General features: G+C 44.4%; 1 protein-coding gene across 1 annotated transcript; it reads left to right on the top strand.

The window, feature by feature from the left end:
• Positions 1-4981: 4981 nt before the first annotated feature.
• LOC309384169 (uncharacterized protein) lies at positions 4982-12379 on the top strand. The gene is made up of 5 exons (XM_081937380.1): positions 4982-6067; positions 6269-6398; positions 7227-7309; positions 9085-9211; positions 10418-12379. Exons 1-5 carry the CDS (start codon positions 5639-5641, stop codon positions 12109-12111), a joined length of 2463 nt encoding a protein of 820 aa, XP_081793506.1. The 5' UTR covers positions 4982-5638; the 3' UTR covers positions 12112-12379.
• Positions 12380-12904: the final 525 nt, after the last annotated feature.

Here is a 12904-nt window from a genome sequence, read left to right as displayed (position 1 = left end):
TGGAAGACCTCTTTACACACTCTGGAGAAAATATAAATACATGGAATCTGGGAACAACTTCTACACTTCTAGACTTAATCTCCATAAAACTCTGCACATGGAAAAAACATAAATGCATGGAATGTGGGATGAGCTTCAGATGGCACAGTTTGCCTAGTTTGCCATTGTTGGAAGAAATGTCCTTCTGGGTTGAGTTCCAAGTGGGGAAAAAGACACTGGAAACATGGAGGCTGCTTGGAAAAGATGGTTTAATAGTGGACAGGATCACATGGCTTGAGCTCCTGAACAGAAAAGGGGGATCACACGCTTCAAGATGTTGGGTGAAGAAGGAAAAGAGAGAGAAGGGGCTTGCTGGGTATTTTATACTCTGTTTGGCCCCATCTCTCTGTTTCCTGTTCCTGTGATTGGTTGTCCGACTCCCATGGGGTCATGCAGGGGCAACTCTCTAGGTTGTTTTGAGTCCAGGTTTGGTTGAGCTTTGCTTCTTCCCAGGTGCCCTGTGGTGAGAAGGGTAAGGGGCTAATACTATCATCCCTTAATCCCATCACCCTGGATCTGATGGGGAGGGATCTTTGACATGTAGAATAGACCGGCCCAGGCTTTGTTAATGGGCCATTATCAAAGGATGGGACTATTTAGAGTGAGTCTGTTTCCTGCCTAAAATTATGTTTCCCCATTTCTTATCCAGGGAAATATAATATACTGCCTTTTCACTATTTCCCAGGATATTTCATTTTTTAAAATTAAAAGTTTTAACAAATTTTACAAATATTACCCCTTCCCACCCTCCGACCCTCCCTCCCCCCAACCTCCCAGAGCAAAATACAGGGTATAAACATTTAACAATCATACGCTAACATAAGCTAACTTATTTTAACATCCTACCTCCTCTTGTGCTTTAATTCCCCTTTTGTTAAACTAACTTTAGGTAAATTGTAACATTCCATGTGCCTTCACTCATAAACTAATTGAAATTTCCTAGTCCGATATTTATTTTGAATATAGTCAATCCATCTTCTCCATTCCAATTTATATTTCTCATCCGAATGGTCCTTCAAATATGCTGTAATCTCTGCTAGATTTGCTACTTTTAGCGTCCATTCTTGAATAGGATATTTCATTTTTCTAGGTGGGTTTTAACTTCCTATACCATAAGAGTCCACACAGGAAGAAAGCATATGATTGTATGGTAAGGTAAAATTGTCATGTTACCTTGCGTTCTCATAAAAGGATCCACATGAGAGAAACTATACATACACCGAATGAAAAAGCTCCTGAAAAAGCAGTTCGGTAGCTTTCTAAAACAGTCACTCTTTTATAGATACTGGCTTGCCTGAAGGTGCATGGAGCAGAACAAGGTTTTGGTCATGCTCATGTTCTAATGGCCAAAACATACCAAAACTGACTGGGTTAGCCTGCTTACCACCATGCAATGTCACATGAGAGGCCTTCCTTGTTATACCTTTAGGTATCTTACCGCAAAGCATGATGTGGAAGTTTACACAGCCCTCCCGAGCTTCGTTTTCGCTGGCAGAGGGTTGCAGGAGGTTGTCCCAGCCAAAAACAGAGATCGGGAGCCCATTTTCACTGCCAGAGCACTCAGGCCACCGCAGGCACCCCTGACACAAGTGACATCAAGTTGGCCACCCCCACCCCACCCAGGACAAACACAACCCTGATGCAGCCCTCAATTAAATCGAGTTTGACACCCCTGATCTAGGCCATCCTGAAGAATGGTACATCTTAAATGTTTTGCTTAGAACAGCATGCAAAAACCCCTCCTTTTTGTCCTCTAACTTAATAGATAAAAAATAGATTTAGGCCTAAAAACATGGCAGTGCAAAAAAGCCCAACGTGTGATCTCTTTGTTTTGGATTTACATTTGTTCTATCCTCTTTTCTCTCAGAATACAGCAAGTAAAAAAATCTGTGAGGGCCTAAAGTGAGTATAATTGCAAAACCTTGATTGCAAAGCTGGAAGTATGGGGTAGGACAATTTGGGGACATCCTTGCCTCCAGTGACCCCCCCAGTCCCCCAACTTTCATTCATTTAAGGCCTAAAATCGAGGCTCTTTTCCAGACCTCTGGAAATGCATCCCAGTATTGGGATACATTGGCACTGTATCTCAATGCTGGGATACAGGACAGAGATGGGACAGTTTGACATTTGACTTTCCTTCTGTGTTCTCAAGCCAAGCTCAGATCTTGGGGACCCACTTAGAGATTCTGTCCACGACAATCTCTCACAAATGAAGGCAAATATATCTAAATATTGCAGGATCCAATCTGGCTCAGTTACAGGGACCAGAGATTGTCTTTTGAGCTTTGGGACTCCTGCTGGAACCCATCCTCAGGGAATGTCTCTTCACCAGAATGTATGCTTTCAGATAAATAGTATTTGTGGTGCCTGGTTGTGTGTGGCTTTTTAGCTGTTGTTTTGTTGTGCTGCATCTTCACTTGTCCTCCAAGAATAATCTCTCCCTGTGTCTTTTTCCAGCTATGCTCCACTATTGAGGGAACTAAGAAAGGGAAGCTTATTCTAGAAGAATAGGAATTCAGACTTCTTTTTGTTGGGAGAGTTGGGAGACCACCAGGTGATCCTATGCCCAAAAGGCAAAGCTGCCAAAGGCTATCCATGAGTCTGAGGTGAAGTACAAGGGCCCAGAAATCCCCTGCAAGAGGGACAACTTGACAGGACCCAGGTCACCAGAGGATCACCTCTGTCCATACTTCTCTCACCCAAAGCCCATGAGGGCGGTGCTGCCTGTCCTCTCTCAGGAGGAGTATGTGAGTTTATTTGTGTGCTTCCTTCCGTCCTTCATCTTTCCATCCCTCCTTCCTCTTTCTTTCCAATTTTCCTTCCCTTCTTTCATCTTTCCTTTCTTTTTTCCTTTCCATCTTTCCTTCTTTTTTTCCCTTCCTTCCTCTCAGCTTTCCTCCCTTCTTCTTTTCCTTTCCATACATCCTCTTTCTTTCCAATTTTCCTTCCTTTCTTCTTTTTTCCCTTCCTCTCTGTCTTTCATCGTTCCTTCCTACTTTCTTTTTTCCTTTCCATCCTTCCTTCCGCTTTCTTTCCAATCTGTCTTCCTCTCCTTCCTTCCCTTCTTTCATATTTCCTTTCTTTTTTCCTTTCCATCTTTTCTTCTTCTTTTCCCTTCCCCTCATCTTTCCTTCCTTCGTTTTTCCTTTCCAATTTCCCTTCCTTTCTTTTTTTCCCCTTCCTCTCCGTCTTTCATCTTTCCTTCCTACTTTCTTTTTTCCTTTCCATCCTTCCTTCCACTTTCTTTCCAATCTGCCTTCCTCTCCTTCCTTCCCTTCTTTCATCTTTCCTTTCTTTTTTCCTTTCCATCTTTTCTTCTTCTTTTCCCTTCCCCTCATCTTTCCTTCCTTCGTTTTTCCTTTCCAATTTCCCTTCCTTTCTTCTTCTTTTCCCTTCCTCTCCATCTTTCATTGTTCCTTCCTACTTTCTTTTTTCCTTTCCATCCTTCCTTCCACTTTCTTTCCAATCTTCATTCCTTCCTCTCCTTCCTTCCCTTCTTTCATCTTTCCTTTTTTCCTTTCCATCTTTTCTTCTTCTTTTCCCTTCCTTCCTCTCATCTTTCCTTCCTTTTTTTCTTTCCATCCTTCCTCTTTCCAATTTTCCTTCCTTTCTTCTTTTTTTCCCTTCCTCTCCATCTTTCATTGTTCCTTCCTACTTTCTTTTTTCCTTTCCATCCTTCCTTCCAATTTCCTTCCAATCTTCCCAACTGCCTGTCTTCCGCGGCTGAGGCGACTCAGAAACGTCTTTCCCGCTCCAACGGACATAACGTCTCACCTCCTATTGGCTCCCCGACTCACGTGACTCAGCGCGCTCCCCCCCCCCTCCTATCCACGCCCCCAAAACGCCAGGCGCCCAGAGCCTTCGGAAGCCGCGGCGGGAGGGGTTCCCTCGCTCTCTCTGAGGACGACTGGCCCCTCTAGGACTCCGCGCTCGCTCGCTGGCTGTAACCCCTTCCTCCCCGCAGGCGGCAAAGAACCAGGGAGTCAGAAGTGTGCAGAGCCACCTCGTGGGAAGGAAGCCAAAGGGGGAGGGAGGAGGACATGCAGAGGGATCAATCAGGGTTAGTCATCCAAGTCTTGGGGGGGGGGGATGAGGAGAGTGCTTTGCATGCAAGACACCCCCCCCCCCCAGTAACCGTCCCGGGAAAAAGCCTCGGGGAAAGGAGAAGGGAGGTTTTTTTGCATTGCAAACTCAAGCAGGACAATGCATTCCTTTCCTTCTTTATTCCGCCTTTTGCGACTCAAGGCGCCAACTCCACAACAACCGTCCTGTGAGGTTGTGCAGATCTTGTTCAAAGGCCTGGAGGCTAAACCATGAAGGACGGTTGGAGGATTTGGGCTTGGCTGGGGTGCAGGAAAGAGGGACTGCGCGGGGGGTGGGGGTACACGAGAGCAGTCTTTGGCGGGCTGCCACAAAGAGGAGGGGGCCAACTTCTTTTCCCAAGCCCCTCAAGGCAGGCCGAGAAACAATGGATGGAAACTCATCAAGCAACCTGGAACGAAGGAGAAACTTCCTGATAGTGAGAGCAATTAACCAGCGAATTCGAATTCCCGCAGTTTCGGCTAGAACAGGGGTGTCCAAACTTGGGAACTTTTAAGACTTGTGGACTTCAACTCCCAGAATTCCCCAGCCAGCATAGCTGGCTGGGGAATTCTGGGAGTTGAAGTCCACAAGTCTTAAAAGTTCCCAAGTTTGGACACCCCTGGGCTAGAAGAAAGGAATCGTTCTGGTGACCAGTCGGTCTGGGGCAGGAGGGGCGGGGGGGGGAATGCAATCATTGCCGGGATCTGCTTTGCGTCCGCTGCCAGTGCTGCGGAGCTGCGGGGGAAGGCAATTGCAGAGGGGATGCCTAGGGGGCGCCCGCCTCAACGTCAAATACCCGAGCGCCACTGCGCATGCTCCGCCACGTCTGCCCAGCTGGGAAGGAGCGGCTGGGAGCTGAGCCCTGGGGAATCTGGGGAGAAACGGGGAGGAAGGGGTCCTGCAACCCCGAGTCTCCTCCGGGGAAAAGGAATCGCTGGAGGGAGGCTAAAGGAACCAGCTCTTCCCATTTGCATCCACCAGGTTCGCCCCCCGGCATTTCTAACAAAGGACCTGGCAAGGGGGCTTCCCAGCCTGGCACTCCTCCTCCTCCTCCTCCACCCTCTGCAAAGGGACCCCTTCCAAGCTTTGAAGGGGGGAGGGATCGAAAAGACCCCGCCGGGAGTTCTTCTGTTGCCACGGGAGCTGAGCGGGCACCTTCCAGAAAAGACCCTCCCCAAAAGGAGGGTGGGGTGTGTGCGTCAAGAGAGTGGAAGGAGGGACAGACCTTTCCCTGAGCCTGAAAGGTTTGTGGATTTTGCCACACACGCCCCACTTCTTCCAAACCGTTACTTGGCCCCGAATTTGATCCGTACAATCATAGCTTCTGAATGAAAACAGCCTGTCATTCCTGAGGTTCCGTTTCTTTTCCGCCTCCAGTGTAAAAAAAAACGGGAGCCCTCTTGAGAGCTGAATGGCTTGAATACCGCCGTCTCCCAGCCTCTCTGCCACTCCGCCAGATCCCAGGACTGAAAAGACCTTGGGAGACCCAGGAGATCCACAGGGCCCTTCTGAATCCATGTCAGGGAAAAGACCAGAAATGGATGCAAACCAGCCGGCCTGGAAGCGAGTGGGGAAAGGCCCCGTTGCCGCTCAACCTGGGAACTGTAGGGAGATTTGGGCAGGACCTGGGCAGAAGATCCCAGAGAAGGAAGCCCTCAGTTCTGAGATCCAACACTGGCGCTTCAGGAACAGCCCCTTTCAGGAGGCCGAAGGACCACGAGAGCTTTGCAGCCGCCTTCACCACCTTTGCTGGGGATGGTTGCAGCCAGAGAAGCACACCAAGGCTCAGATGTTGGACCGAGTGATCTTGGAGCAGTTTCTGGCCGTCCTGCCGAGGGAGATGCAGCGCTGGGTGCGGGAATGCCGAGTGGAGACCACTTGCCAGGCGGTGGCCCTGGCCGAAGGCTTCCTGTTAAGGCAGGCAGAGGAGGAGGGAATGCACCAGGTGAGAAACATTCCTCTTGGGAAATATGGAGGAAGCTTAAAGTGCGGGAATTCTTAAATGTGTCCTTAATACTTTGGATGATTAATACATCTTAATAATCCCCGTTCATTGATTTAGGTCACACAGAGCTGGCAATGTTGAAAATGAAAATGTAGTTCATAAGTTCTTGTAACTCCTATTTTTTTGGGGTCAAAATTTCAGGTTCTGAGGTCCTTCGTGGAGGTAGGGACTAATTGTCCTGGGGAAAGGGTGAATCCCATAAATCACTCTCAGGAGACACGTTGTAGAGGACTCTACAAAGAGGGAGATCAATGTCAAGACACCTCAATAGGTAAGAGGAGGTCATTCTACAAGGTTGGAGATGTTGCAGAGAAATGCTAGTTATTCTTTATTCTTTCATCTTCCGAGATGGGGAGGGGATTAACCTGTCTCTGGCCTTCCTGATGCGTAATTTCAAGTAAAATGTGACACATATCCATGCTGGAACATCTATAAGCCATTTTTCCTTGCAGGTGTGCTCCTAGGGTGCCGGAATTGTGTCATTTGCCCTTCTAAACGGATTGGTTTCAGGGGTAGGGGGGATCAACTACCACGATTGAGTGAATACTTTGGTTGGCAAGAGCATATTTCTGTGTCCCTACTCAAAAGGCTAGGAGAGAGGTCCACTTGGGCTTTGTGCCCTAGTCAGTGGTGGGATTTAAATTTTTTTTCACTACCTCTTCTGTGAGCATGGCTTGGTGGGCATGGCAGGGGAAGGATAGTGTAAAATCCCCATTCCCTCCCCACTCCAGGGAAAGGTTTCTGCAAAATCCCCATTTCCTCCTATCACCTGGGACTCGGGAGGCAGAGAATAGATGGGGCGTGGCCAGCCAGAGGTTGTATTTAAATGTTCTCTGAACTACTAAAAATTTTCGCTACCGGTTCTCCAGAAGTGGTCAGAACCTGCTCAATCCCACCTCTGGTCCTCGTGCATAGTGGGGTGGTGGTCTTCTTTTCTTCCTTTTTCTTGGATCCCAAAACGAAGCCCACAAAAGGCCGCCGAAAGAAGCGGGCGGTGAATAGAGGTTTCCTTCACAGAACAGGAAGAAATATTAAGTCGATGCTTCCAGCTAGAAATGGTGGAGTTGATTCCTTTCCTGTTTTCCTGTCTTTTTCCCAGGGAACAAAATGGAGTCATCGTTATTCATCCAATCATCTCCTTGGACTAGTGGGGCTGAAAGATCAGCTGGACCGTCAATTCAGGTAGGAAGGAAAAGATCAAAAGCTAATACAGTTGAGACCTCCAGTTTCATTTGGGGTCTCAGTGTATGATATTGCCCGTCCTGAGCAATGTCGAACAAAAAACAAAATAGTATTGCAGTATAAACACTTGACTTGGAACGCAGAATATTGGAATTGAAAGGGACCTTTGAGGTCTTCTATTTGAACCCCTTGCTCAAGCAGGAGACATTATACCATTTTAGACAAATGGTTGTCTAGACCTTTTTAAAAAAATCCTAATGATGGAGCACCCACAACTTCTGAAAGGAAACTCTTCCACTGACTAATTATTCTCACTGTTAGTAAGTTGCTCCTTAATTCCAGGTTGCCTCTCTTCTTGATTAGGTTCCATCCGTTGCTTCTTGTCTTGCCTTCATGTGCTTTGGAAAATAGGTCCCTCTTCTTTGTGGCAGCCCTTCCAATATTGGCATGATGCTCTCATGTCTCCCCCTTTTTTTTTCACTAGATAGCCAATTCCTGCAACCTGTTCATATATGTTTCTCTCCAGGCCCCTAATCATCTTCGTTGCTCTTCTCTGCACTTTCCCCAAAGTTTCAACTCTTCCAAACTCTTAACAACCCTTTTCAACTTTTCCAAAGGCTTAACTCTCTAGACTGTTTTGGAAAAGCATTCATAACTTTATTGAATTATACTGCCGGAGTCCAAAAATACAGTTTATACTATAAAACAAAAAGCAATAAAACAAAACTGGTAGGCAAAGCAATAGGGACATCTGAAACAGTGCCAGCTTTTATCATTTTTGGAAGCCCAGTAATAAGGCTGCCAATTTAACTAGCATAAACAGCTAGTCCTCAATTTATGACCAAATTGGGACAGGAATTCCATGGTAAGTCATTGTGGTTGTTGAGTAACCAGTTGAGTTGAGTAACCAGTTATTTTAAAAAATCATGTTTATTAAGCTAGTCACATGTCATAAATACAAATCCAACTTTACCAATGTCTTTTTTTGCCAGAACACATAAAAATGAACTTGTTTCTATGTGCATGAATTGCAATTATATGACCGTGGGGATTGGTGCGACTGTTTCTGATGGTCTTAAGTGACTTTCCAAAATGGCTTTCATTTTGGAACTATCATTAAGCGAAATATCGTAATTCTAGGAGAAAATACGTTGAGAATTATTCCTTGTTTTCGAAGAGTTAGGAACTTTGTTTTTCTGGGCTAAAGGGTAAAGACTGAAGACAATCCTCACTTCATTTTGGCTTGTAGGAACTGCAAAATGATAGAATGCATAATAATATAGTTGGAAGGGATCGTGAAGGTGTTCTAGTCCAACCTCTTGCTTGATACAAGTGGTTTTGTATTGGTCTATTTTCAGGTTTTTTAAAATTTTGGATTAGAAAAGAGATAAAGGATAAGATAAAGGAAACTGATATAGTGGTCCCTCATCCTGTGAACTTGCTTAGCTCAGAAAGTCAACTGAGGGATGGAGTAGTCAATTGGTAAAATCCAGTTTATAGTAACCAATCACATGAAATATTTCAGTAGAGAGAGGAATACAGTTAATACACATATAATAACTTTAATAATCTTCAGGGAGAACCTGCTGTCCTTCATCACTTGGATGGAGAGGATGGTGTTGAGAGATCAGGGGACGATTTTATCACATAACATGTTGAATCCAGCTGGGGAAAAGTCCAACTAAGAATTATAACTATGTTTTTAGGATTTGCAGATTAAAGGAGATCTTGCAAATTCTTCCTGACTCTGCTCATAGAGATTCTTCCTCATTCAGGGTCCTGTGTCCTTTGAGGAGGTGGCTGTTCATTTCACCAGTGAAGAATGGTCGCTGCTGGATTCCAGGCAGAAAGCTTTGCACCAAGAAGTCATGTTGGAGGCTTCTAGGATTGTAACCTTTTTAGGTAAATGTTCATCTAGAGGAAAATTAAATAGGATTGAGGAGTCACTGAACTGTTTATTTGCCGGTTAGCATATATGTGCAGATCTTCTTAAAATGGATTCTTACTTCTCTCTTTTTTTTTCATTTTGTATTAATGGCGGTCCACCTCTGTGGTCTTCTAAGTACCACGGCATCATTTAGAAGAAAGGAACTGGTTAGAGTGAGTCCGTCTGGAGAATTGACATGCAGTCTTGGTATCTTCTTTGCGCCCTGTGTGTCAATACTGCAGAACTACTGGGAATATAATCAGAAAGAGATGTTTTTGCTTATTTCACTTATCCTAATTAGCACCATTTTTTTTTCTTGGAATGGTACTGCAATGACTTTGGCTTTGGTACATCTGACAAAGGGGCATATGCCGCCTCATGATGTCAAAACCTAGGGCTGCAGGACACGGCGTTAGTTGTTGCATTTAAATTGTCAAACCCCAATAATTAGATGAGTTGAGCAGCCATGCCAATGTTTTAAATTAAGAAATAGCATTCATGCCGTCATTCCTTGTTTTGTTTTCCCTCCAGATGTTCAGGTTTTTTAACATTGACCTAGTTACTTGCGGGATCGTATCCTGCCCCATACATCCCTGCGACCAATTCGCTCTCACAGAGAGGGACTCCTCCAGGTGCCGTCCACTAAGCAATGCCAGAGGGCGGCGCCGAGGGGAAGGGCCTTCTCTGTGATGGGCCCAGCCCTCTGGAATAACCTCCCCCCCCCCCCCCGACATTAGGACAACTACCGATCTCCGCTCCTTCTGCACAAAACTCAAGACCCACCTGTTCCAACTAGCCGGCCTGGCCTGAATTATAATCTACATTCTCTAATCCCCCCTGGACAATTTTAAATTTAAATTAACTGATTTCTTGGGTATTTTAATTGTTTTAAATTTTATTGTGTTGTTTTTAACTTATGATTATTTATTTATGAATTGTACAATGTTTTTGATTACCTCCTCCTTGTCATTTATTTGTATATTGAGTTGTACGCCGCCCCGAGTCCCTTTGTGGAGAGGATGCGGCCTATAAATTAATTAAATAAATTAAATAAAAAACAAACAAACAAACAAACAAACAAACATTTTGTCCAGGAATAGGTGCAGGCTAGAGATTGTTATGGGGATAGCAAATTATACGTTGTAGAGTTTTCTGATTTCTTTTTCTCCTCCCTCGAGCAGTTGTTGCGCAGAAAAATGAAGATTACCAAGAGCCAAGTATGGTGCCATCACAAATAATCAAAACTGAAATACAAAAAGAGATACCTGCAGATAAGTGGGGAAGAAGAAGGAGATGTGAGGAAAAAGGATCCTACCATTGGAGAGAAAACTCGACTTCTGAAAGTGGGGAAATGGAACACTTCCAGATTCAACATGATTTCAAAGAAAGCAGTATGGGAAAGTGTCGAGGAAACGGGAAGAGATTCAAACCAAAACCCAATTTCGGTAACCGCAGCAAAATGGGGAAAAACTTCAACTGTAACACCAAAATTATCCCACATAAAATGATCCATGCAAAAGAGAAGCCCTATAAATGTATGGACTGCGGAAAGAACTTTAGGTGGAGAGGTAATCTTAACTACCACAAAAAGATCCACTTGGGGGAAAAGCCCTTCAAATGTGCAGAATGTGGAAGGAGTTTCAATATGAACAGTTCCTTGACTTATCATAAAAGGGTCCATATGGGAGAGAAACCCTATAAATGCAATGACTGTGGTAAAAGCTTCACTATGAACAGTGCCTTTACTTTTCATAAAAGAATCCACCTGGGAGAGAAACCTTACAAATGCCTGGAATGTGGAAAAAACTTCAGCACCAGAAGTTATCTGTCCTCCCATAAAAGGATCCACACGGGAGAAAAACCCTATAAATGCCTAGACTGTGGAAAAAGTTTCAGTATGAAAAGTTCCTTTACTTACCATAAAAGGATCCATATGGGAGAGAAACCGTATAAATGCCTGGAATGTGGAAAAAGCTTCAGTATGAATAGTTCTCTTACTTACCACAAAAGGATCCACACGGGAGAGAAACCCTATAAATGTCCAGTGTGTGGAAAGAGCTTCAGTAGTAGCAGTTATCTAACCTCCCATAAAAGGATCCATACAGGGGAAAAACCCTATAAATGCATAGAATGTGGGAAAAGCTTCAGTTTGAACAGTTCCCTTGCTTCTCATAAAAGGATCCATACAGGAGAGAAACCCTATACATGCACGGAGTGTGGAAAGAGGTTCAGTAGCAGCAGTTCTCTCACTTGCCATAAAAGGATCCATTCAGGGTTGAAACCTTATATATGCAGTGAATGTGGGAAGAGTTTTATTTCAAGCAGCTCCCTTACTAAACACATTAGTATCCACTCAGGGGAGAAATTATATCCCTGTACCGAGTGTGGGAAAAGCTTCCGATTGAATAGTCACCTAACTTCCCACAAGAGAATGCATTCTGGAGAAAAACCTTATCGGTGCACGGACTGTGGGAAAAGCTTCAGTATGAATAGTTCTCTTACTTCTCACAAGAGGATCCATTCAGGGTTGAAACCTTTTGTATGCAAGGAATGTGGGAAAAGTTTTATTTCTGGCAGCTCCCTTACAAATCATGTTAGTATCCACATAGAAGAGAAACTATATCAGTGTACGGAGTGTGTGAAAAGCTTCAGATGGAAAAGTCACCTGATTTCTCATAAAAGGATGCATACAGGTGAGAAACCCTATAAATGCACCGACTGTGGAAAAAGCTTCACTAAGAACAGCTCCCTTACTTCTCATAAAAGGATCCATACGGGAGAGAAACCCTATGAGTGCACAGACTGTGGGAAGAGATTCAGCAAAAGCCGTTATCTTACTTCCCATAAACGAGTTCACACACGGGAGAAACGATAGATATGCTCCAAATATGGAAATAGTTATTTGTGAAAAATGGGATCCTTATGCCTCGTAACACAGCATAATATATGGCAGCGTATATTAAAATTGGAACTATAAGGAAAGAAGTTCATGTGGAGCAATCAACTTACTTTCCGTAAAAGGAACGACATGGGGGAGATGCCTTTTGGGATTGAAGTGTCCTGAATTCGTGTAAAAAGATTGACTAATATCAAAAATATACAGTAAAGGCAGTGCTTCACTCAAGAATTGTGAATTGATGTGTCTTAAAGGGCCACACACAAGAAAAATAGCATATAAGCACATACCGTGGGAAGAGCTTGCAATGCTTTTGTTTCTGTGTGTGCCTTGCAGATAGCTTTGCCATTGCTGCCATCATAGGGCTAAGACAGGGGTGTCCAAACTTGGCAACTTTAAGACTTGTGGACTTCAACTCCCAGAATTCCCCAGCTGGCTGGGGAATTCTGGGAGTTGAAGTCCACAAGTCTTAAAGTTGCCAAGTTTGGACACCCCTGGGCTAAGACAAAGTGACAGCCCAAGATCATTTAGTGTCTAATATAGGACTAGAACTCGTGGTCTCCCAGTTTCCAGCCTGGTGTCTTAACCACTCCACCAAGCTGGCTTTTTCAAGTGGAATAAAAACTTTATTTTTGGAAAATAAGTTATTGTAGGTATGCATGGGAAAAACATTAGAGTGCATAAAATGCGGGAACAGTTTGAGACAAAAATGTTCACTTGGGAAAGGACTATAAGTGCAGGGAGAATGGGAAGACATTAAGCAAGGGCAGCT

This window comes from Natrix helvetica (genome assembly GCF_964273705.1).
Source record: "Natrix helvetica genome assembly, chromosome: 1".
Classification (NCBI taxonomy): domain Eukaryota; kingdom Metazoa; phylum Chordata; class Lepidosauria; order Squamata; family Natricidae; genus Natrix; species Natrix helvetica.
This window is presented reverse-complemented; position numbering and strand designations above follow the sequence as displayed.

What these genes read in the sequence shown, in the direction of transcription:
- LOC309384169 (XM_081937380.1), top strand. Translation starts at nt 5,639, where the DNA reads ATGTCAGGGAAAAGACCAGAAATGGATGCAAACCAGCCGGCCTGGAAG. An exon ending in CAGCTGGACCGTCAATTCAG is followed by an intron (nt 7,310 to 9,084) that starts GTAGGAAGGAAA and finishes TTCCTCATTCAG; the next exon opens with GGTCCTGTGTCCTTTGAGGA. An exon ending in TAGGATTGTAACCTTTTTAG is followed by an intron (nt 9,212 to 10,417) that starts GTAAATGTTCAT and finishes TCCCTCGAGCAG; the next exon opens with TTGTTGCGCAGAAAAATGAA.